Source organism: Podarcis cretensis (genome assembly GCF_951804945.1).
Source record: "Podarcis cretensis genome assembly, chromosome: 6".
Classification (NCBI taxonomy): Eukaryota; Metazoa; Chordata; class Lepidosauria; order Squamata; family Lacertidae; genus Podarcis; species Podarcis cretensis.
Window position 1 is genome coordinate 68,594,048 of NC_137175.1, and position 8,904 is coordinate 68,602,951.

The following is an 8,904-nucleotide window of genomic DNA, read 5'->3' on the forward strand; positions in this document are numbered from 1 at the left end:
AGATTAGGAGCTTGTTCCAGATTGGGGCATCAGGGCTCCTTTTTCTCCAAAATAAAACCAGGCAAGCTAAGCACATGTTTAAACATGAACTGCTATCACATGTACTTTGGCCTGAAGAGATTTTTTCACTACTGCACTGTGATTTTCCAGGATTCTCCTATTCACTGGGCTTTCACGCTTTAAATTACTGTATACCTTTTTAAAAATCAAATTATATTTGTTATGGTTTTTATATGTGTGCATATGTTTCAGATTTATAGCTAACCATGACACTCCAGGGAAATCCATTGGTTTATGAAATGAAATGCTGGTAGATATTGAGACTACTCTTAAGGAGTTTGACTAGGTAATTTGGCATGATGAATTTAGGGTTGCCATTTTTTCATTTTCCATTAGGAAACCAACAAAATGGTCGAGCTTTTTGTTTAGGAACCTAACTCAAAAATAGCGAAAACCCGAAAACCAGTACATGTCAGGAATTTTCCTGGCGTATGGCAAGCCTAACGAATTGATAAATTGAAAAGCATTTGTAAAAAGGGAGCAGTTATACAAAGGTATGGTACCTGGCCTCCATGATGCCTGTTGCTCCACTAAGCTCATTGAATGGTGCGAACTCACGGATTTCCACACCTTCGACCTGCATAATCATTCTCTCGTTGTCTCCCTTTTGTGCATCCCTAAATCTGTACTTGAATGTAGCTGAGCCTTGGAAAGGTTTGACTTTCTGTATGAAAACAGGCAGCGGCAAGTCATATATTAGAATTTTTAACATAATCATAGCAAGTTCAGAAATCATCACACGTAGGATTGCACCCAATGCTGGGTCCATGCAGAGCAGACACATGGAACGTAATGGGCACACGGCTAATTTATGCCCATTCATTTCAATTGGTCTAATCTGAGGAGAACTTGTTTGGATACAACCAGTGCGTTCAAGGATGTGTATTGCCGGCACCTCTCTCTTTTTGGTTAATATGTGTGACACTTATAGTAACAACTTCATGGTGAGTACCGGCATGTGTTTTCTAGAAAAAAGCACCGGATACAACCCAATCAATATTATTTTACATTAGCAATCTCTACAGCTGTGTTTGGCAGCTAGCAGACCACAGAATCTATCCAGGCACGTGATGCCCAAAAGATCTCTATTGGATTGCTTGGGGAGGAGAGAGAGAGAGAAGGAGAAAGAAAAGAACAAATGGATTGTCCTATCAGAAAATAATATTGTTTCTGAGCTCCCCCCACCCCTTCTCCCTCTGCTCTCCACCCCACCAGCCATTTTGAAGAAAAAAGGTGGAGAGGAAAAAATGGTGTAAAATATATGTAACATGGCCAGCTGGGTCTAGAACCCAACAAGGGGGGGGGGTCACTGACAAGGGTCCTCTAGACCTCTTTCTCCTCTTCAACTTTGCAGCCAACTTGACTGCCTCCCTCTGAGGTTTATGCTTCCCAACTCAGGCATAAATGGCACATGCAAGCAGCTGCATAGTTTGGTTGCAGTGCAATGCAACATTGTGACTGCTCTACATGGAAACCCATGTGTGTCTAACTGTATGGTACCAGCAATTTTACCACATCATTGCCCCCACCCCCATCCACCTAGCAGCTTGTGAGCACAAGTTAAAACTGCTTGAACAGAATGGCAAATCTCGCAAATGAATGACTTATAACAGAGGTCAACATCTATGCAACTGTCTGCAAATGACCAGCCAATCGTGGATCTTCTTGCAGATGTGAACAGGACCACAGATGATATAGTTATATACACACAACCCCCATACTAACCTGTTGACAGGCTTCACATGGAGTAACATGCGACGCACCAAAGATCTTGAAAGCAGCGTTGTCACAGTCGTTTAAGTCCATGGACTTGGTCATGAAGATCTCATCGGCTTTTACAGCATTTTGAACAAGGTATGTTGTGTTGCACCTTCCCCAAATACTATTCTGTAAAACGAATAAATAAATCAGATTGGCAGGTTCATTGAGAGAATATTGGTCTTCTTGTGAAATTGCTCTAACTCTAACTCCTTTAATGAACCTCTCAGTTTTTCTTATATCCTTTCCCCCCTTCCCCTTACACACATTTCTCGTCAAAAATTCCAACACAGGTTTCTACTGAAAGATCACTGGCAAACCCCGACGGACTTCAGTGAAGCCATGGCTTGTCCCACTGGGAAGTTCTTTATTCAGTTCCAATTAGGGCTTATTGTATATGAAGGATAATTTGAAAATTTTAATAAAAAATGTGGTGAAATAATTTGATCACTCAGAATGAAACCTCAAAAGCAAGAGATTTCAGAGCCGGGGCTGGCTCTTTGCCCCTAAAAATCCCATTACACCTAATCTACAACTCACACAACCCTCTGTTAGAATCCTTAGAAGCAGATGTGCCATGAAAGCAGCAATAATTAAGCACCACTGAAGAACTGAGGAACCTTAACTCTCTTTTCTTACATTAGCAGGTTTCACTCAGATCTATAACATCACGGCATGATTTTGTATTCATCAGAAGTGCAATATCAGTATATGCGCGGAGTTTTTACCAAGTTTGAATACTGTTTTTCAAAGTGTTTCAAGTCTGGAGTGCCTTCCATATGTCTTATGCTCGGCCTTTAGCTAATGAGCAAATTTGCACCCTGCAAATCAGATCAGTCTCACAAACTAGGAACTCAACATTAAATGAAAGGATGGGGGAAGCGCTTGCACTGGAAGAACATGCCGGCACTTCATGCAGTTCAAAATGTGTGACATTTGGCCCTTGAAGTATTTCCCACCCTTGCCCCTTCCCAAAACAAGCTTCTTGTGGGTGAATAACCATAAGTAGGGACATCACATTGGCCACACAGAACACCTTGGCAAGCTGTGATCACAGTCATTTAAGTCATTAGGCTTGATTAAAATCTCATTGCCTACTCCTCCTCGAACTGTTTATCAGGTGATATAAATGATAATAAGCTACTTAATGCTGATATCATGCAACAAAATAAAAAATAAACTCTAAAACTGTACAGCTAACCCTGGTATCACCTGGTTTGCCTGCATTAAGTCAAAAGGATTTAAATGGAAGGGATTCAAAACTGGCAACCAAAATAACAAAGGACCTGGATCAAACCACTCTGAGAAAAAGGCTACAACATTCGGGGCTTTTTAGTTAAGAAAAAGGCAATGGGGGGGGGGCACAGCAGCAATGAAAGAGGTGTATACCATTATGCATTGACATGGAAAGAGAGAATTTGTTCTCCCACTTTTATAATATGAGAATCTGAGGCAAAGCTGAATGATGGGAGATTCAGGAGAGACAAAAGGAATAACTTTTTCCCCACAGTACATAGGATCAGGTAACAGATGTCACATGCCATTGTCTGATGCCTACTTAGGGCAATGAGAAGTGTGGAGAAAAAATAGGATGGCTATAAAACTAGGCACAATGTGATACAGGGACAGAATATTGGTCGCAGTTTCCAAACCAATTTCCTTAATTAAATATTACTGTATTAAAGTATTTGTTTTCTAAATTAAAGCAACCCTATTCTAAATTTTATACCAAAAAATAATTTCAAACGTTTTCAAATATCAACATCTGAATCAAAATTGGCTTGATTAATGTAAATATGGGACTGTGGAAGTGAAATTAACTGTAGTCTGTAGTCAGGATTTCAATATGAGCCAAATTACAATTTAACACAGTGTAGTTCTGACATCACTCTATCGCAAGCTTATCCCCAAGGCAGTTTTAACTTGGCCAGATTTATTTAGTAGGAGATTAGGTATTCTAAAGGTAATTTGATCATCTGCAACTGCAAATAGAAATTATGGTGTGTGTGTGTGTGTGTGTGTGTGTGGAGTGACCACATCATTTGATCATTATGATCTAAACCAGATCTAATAAGTTTATCTGTTGACTCAATTCATTCTTTGAATTCAAGTGCATGAGTCTCATTTTAGAGATAGAAGTTTGATTCCTGCTTATTTCTATATATTTATAATCCATATTGGTCTATTAACTTTGTTGTGGTATTGGAGGAATATGATGTAGTTAACGTTAACAGTGATGTGCTGGTTCAAATATGAGCTACAAACTCAGCAAGTAGCCTTAAGTAAGACACATTCTTTCAATTTACAGCTGCTCCCCACCCACCCACAAACTATTATATTGAAATAAACTGGCCAGTCTTGCAGCTATTGAAAGGACTGCTGATAAAATGTACGTGAAGTTCTTTGAAATTTTCAGGAATAGAGAGAATACGAATAAAAATAGCATATAATCGTAAGTGCCTAGTGTGAAAATAAAAGCCACAGTACTATAAATGCAACGGAAATTAAAAGTTCACCTCTCTTAAGTTGTAGCTTTTCTGGTCTAGCTTCATGGAATATTGCAGGTTGTTCAGAAGTCCTTTGTAGACTCCAAGTTTATATTCTGAGAAGTGTCCTGAAGCCATGATGTCATCAACAAAGCCTTTCCTGTGGCGAAATGTAACTATGCCAGGTAAGTCTTCCTCAAACATCTTGGTCAGCTTGGATGACTGCTTGAAGTCCTGCTGTGGCTGGATGCCATTGAGCTCAAGCACTTCAACGCTATGAAGCTGTCACACACAAACACACACAAAGAGTAAATTTCATGTTATTTTCCACCTCCCTTTAGAATCCATGTAGGTTATTTAAACGGCAGTCTTCAAAACCACACCTTCTCAAAACCACACAAATTAGAGCTTAAATGTTTTCCGCCTAGCATCTATTTCACCACATGTAAACTACACATTCATGTTAATGACAGGACTTCTTTATTACATGTGTAAGAATCTTTTTACTGTATCTAAGACTAGCCATTTGAAGTCGGAAGCCTAAAAGAATGCTGAAGTGACGCTAACGAAGCCATTTTAGTTTCACTGACTTGACCTTTAAGAGTTTTCAAGAACACTACAAGTGAAGACAAATGTAGTATGATAATAGGATCCTTCCCCTTTGCCAAGAGGCCAATTTTGTCCTGGGCTGACAGGCTGATCAGCTAACCAAAGCAGTCTTGCTGCTTCCTCCTGTTCCTTAGTTCTCTCACTTGCCACCACTCCTATTGCAGCTTCTTGCATCTCTACCATCTGGGGAAAGTTAGCAATGGTACAGACATTCAGGTCTCTGGAATGGAAATGGCGTTGTCTTAGACCCTTTGCTACAGACATTATGTTAACTTCCACCATCAGAAAGGAAGGAGAAAGTGGATGCAGTGAAAGTGAGTGAGCTAGCAGAGTGGGTCAAATCTGGTGTGTTGTTATTATTACTGAGAAGGAGGGCTTTGCATATGTGAACCGATTTTGAACCCTACTCTTGTATTATGTCTTGTCTTCAGCCTAGAGCAAGTCCACATAATTTCTGACACAGAAGGGTTTACAAAGCTTTCTCTATGTATAGACAGGCTATGATCTGAAGTGAATCTAGGGTAGGATAACAGGGTTACGTCTGGCACCAGGACAGGATGACAGGGAACAACGGGTTCTGCTGCAAACCTATGGGGGAAACCCTTTCTCACTCCCCTCCCCCCACAATTTCAGTAGGAAAAGGCAGCAAAGGTTTTCATGCTGCATTTGTTATTTTTAAAAGATATTTAAATGTCACCAGATTGCTCAAAATATGCAGAGTGGTGCATAGAATATCATTTGCGCTCTGCAGGTACTGAAGTAGCCACATGAAATTAAGAATTGTCAATATTCAATGACATCCCACTTTGTTAGAAAATGCATTAGTCTTTGTTTATTAGTTACAACTACCATTTGATTAAATAATTTTCAAGGCATCACAGTTTGAGAACAATTGAATTGATACCACAATAAAATTATTATGCATCTGAAATTACATCCTATTGTCTTTTTGACCACTAAGCAGAATAAATCCTTCAGGCCTGAGTTTGGCTTGAGCTGACTGAGAATTGCCTGGTAATGTGCGAAAAGGAATTTCGCTCATCGCATAAATAATAATAGTTAGGTAAAGTCTATGCAAGTTGCATGACAAAATTGAATTATTTCCCCCTCAACTTTAAAAACTCACAGAGAAAGTTAACTTTCAAGACTGAAAAAGTTCCCTTACCTGTAGAACTTTACGGTCTGGTGCAATTTGGCCGATGGCAATTTTACATTTTAATTTCAGTCCAGAGCTTCCTGCACCTTTTCCTGGGAGTCTGATTGTATTTTGAAATTCGACTGCATATGTGGCAACATCACCTTCAGTTTCTGGAGGGAGGGAAATCCAAAGAAATATTATAGGCAACATGTGAAAAATATCACGTCAAATATTTCTAAAACTGCCAAACAGTTTTCAAAATTGCGTACTTCTTTTTTAGATACTTACGTTTTTGTTGCTGACAACCTGAAAGATAAAAAATAAAGTTAAAACAGAGAAAATGCATTTGTTCCATGAATATTTGTACTTCATGTTTTTTTGGGAATACATAGGCATGAAATCTTTGCAAACTGCTTAGAGGTTTTATTTACAGTTGAGCATCTTACAAATTTTGCCAAAAAATAGGGTTGTTTTTTTTTTAAAATGTTGTTTTATTCATGCAAACCTTTTAGGTATTTTCCATTTACTGATAAGAATTTTAAGTTCACACTCAGTCATACTCAGAGAAGACCAGACACATTGAAATTAGTGGATGTGACTAAGGTACTGCACTTTTCTGTGTATAAGACTAGGTTTTTTTTCTTTAAAAATTATGTTAACAAAAGGGGGTCACTTTCCTCCCATTTTCTTTATTTGGAATCCCCCAAAATAGGGGGCGTCTTATACACAAGGGTGTCTTATACTCGGAAAAATACATTATATCCATTGATTTTAATAGGTCTGCTCTGAGACAGACTTAACTGAATACCACCCACTGATTTCAGTGGGTCTGAGTTGGAATGAGCCAAAATGAACCACATCCCATTATTTGCTATAATAGAAAGCTATGAAACAAGCACGGTACAGTGGTACCTCAGGTTAAGAACTTAATTCGTTCTGGAGGTCCGTTCTTAACCTGAAACTACTTTAGCTAATGGGGCCTCCTGTTGCCACTGCGCCGTTGTCGTGTGATTTCTGTTCTCATCCAGAAGCAAAGTACTTAACTTGAGGTACTATTTATGGATTAGCGGAATCTGTAACCTGAAGTGTCTGTAAACCGACGTACCACTGTACTGTTTTACATTTGAAATTTCTATAACACTTTCCCCCAGCATTTCTGATAGATAGTACCTATCTATACTTACCCACAAGGGTCAATGCCAGTGCTAGAATTAAGGCCTTCATCATGGATGAGGAAGGTACAGCTGAATGGGTTGCTACCACTTTTATAGTGAGGGATATTCGGTCACATGATTATCTTGGACATCTTTTTTGATGAACCAGCATATTTTGGGTACATTATTGATTGACCAAGCAAACAAACACTGCTTGGGTCAGAAACAGATATTACAAAACCATGGCAGGACTTTGCTCAAATATATGTTTGATGTAAACTAAGAAAGCAAAATTCTAATAAATTATAGTTATGGGAAATAAAATGGTACAGATTTAATAAAAACAGTCACATCTAAACTTAAAAAAGGAGAGGGGTGAGTTCAAAGCTATCTGTTTTGCTAGACTGATGTTAGTGCATATCATCAAATATGTTCCTTGGAAGATGCCCAGAGAAGCTTAGGCAACCTAGTAAGATAGCTAGGGCATAAGAAATTTATGATTATGATTATGATTAAAAATATTATTCCTGTATCTACACACGCCAGGTTTAAAGTTCAGTAACTTAAATAAAGTGTAATACTGGTGTGTGTGTGTGTGTGTGTGTGTGTGTGGATGCTTTATGTATATGTCAGAAGTTAAGAACTTCAAATAATTCAGAGAGTTATTATTCATTACATAGGAAGATGCCTTATACCTAACAGCTGCTTATTGAGCTGAGAAGCAGAGAAAGAAGAAAGTTTCTCCAGCTGCTGATTGATTTAGAATATGAATGGAAGCCTACTAGGTTTCTGAAGCCCTTGAGTCTGAACTTGAGCTTCTCCTCTATAATGATATTATTACATTTACTCAGAGTTGTGTCACCTATCTACAGGAATAATGAAGGCGGTTATTGCCGTGCAAGTTCACCTGAATTCTGCTGAGCGTGTGAACCAGTCAGCTATGCAAAATAAAAAGGAAGCACATTTGCAGTGTATTATCAAGAGTGCCATTCTGCTTCGCAACAGCTATGCTCTGAAAGCATGAAAATTGCACGGATTGTTCAAAGATGGAGCTACTAGAGTGCCTCGTTGCTGGAGGTGAATGAGTGGACAGTGAAGGAAGGAAGTATAAAGAACACGAGGGGAAGATGCAAAAACATGGAGTAAAACTTTGGGAAGCATCTAAAAATCAATAATTATAATTTGGATTATAATTTGGTCTTTTTATTTTAGTTTTTTATTTTAATTGGATTATGATTGGATATATTAATTGGCTGTTTTTACTTGGAAAATTAATAAAAATGATTAAAAAAAATTAAAATAAAACATGCGTAGGCAAACTAAGGCCCCGGGGCCGGATCCAGCCCGATCACCTTCCAAATCCAGCCCGCGGATGGTCTGAGAATCAGCTTGTTTTTACATGAGTAGAATGTGTGCTTTTATTTAAAATGCATCTCTGGTTTATTTGTGGGGCATAGGAATTTGTTCATCCTCCCCCCCAAAAAATATAGTCCGGCCCCCCACAAGGTCTGAGGGATAGTGGACCGGCCCCCTGCTGAGAGAGTTTGCTGATCTAAAAGTAGCTGACTGTGATACCCCTCTTAGATTTATGGTGACAAGCATCCCTTCAATTGGGGATGGGGACAGGGATAGACAAATGTCCGATGATGTGTCTCATTCCTCTCTGCTACTGCGATTGAGTACTGCTCTGTGTGGTGTT

At 38.9% G+C, this 8,904-nt stretch overlaps 1 protein-coding gene and 1 long non-coding RNA gene across 2 annotated transcripts in view; both read right to left on the reverse strand.

The window, feature by feature from the left end:
• Positions 1–5,177, reverse strand: part of LOC307219182 (vitellogenin-1-like) — a gene marked incomplete at its 5' end in the record, with an annotated part of 32,077 nt that extends 26,900 nt beyond the window's left edge. Inside the window, 4 exons of the mRNA XM_079982186.1 lie at positions 564–724; positions 1,786–1,947; positions 4,335–4,586; positions 5,061–5,177. Coding sequence (XP_079838312.1) covers positions 564–724; positions 1,786–1,947; positions 4,335–4,586; positions 5,061–5,177 — 692 coding nt within the window. The remainder of the gene's footprint in view (positions 1–563; positions 725–1,785; positions 1,948–4,334; positions 4,587–5,060) is intronic.
• Positions 5,178–6,107: 930 nt separating this feature from the next.
• On the reverse strand, positions 6,108–7,387 carry LOC307218448. The gene is made up of 3 exons (XR_013839978.1): positions 7,236–7,387; positions 6,340–6,357; positions 6,108–6,221 (listed from the first exon to the last, which is right to left on the reverse strand). It is a non-coding gene; the product is annotated as an uncharacterized lncRNA (long non-coding RNA).
• Between the last annotated feature and the right edge of the window lie 1,517 nt (positions 7,388–8,904).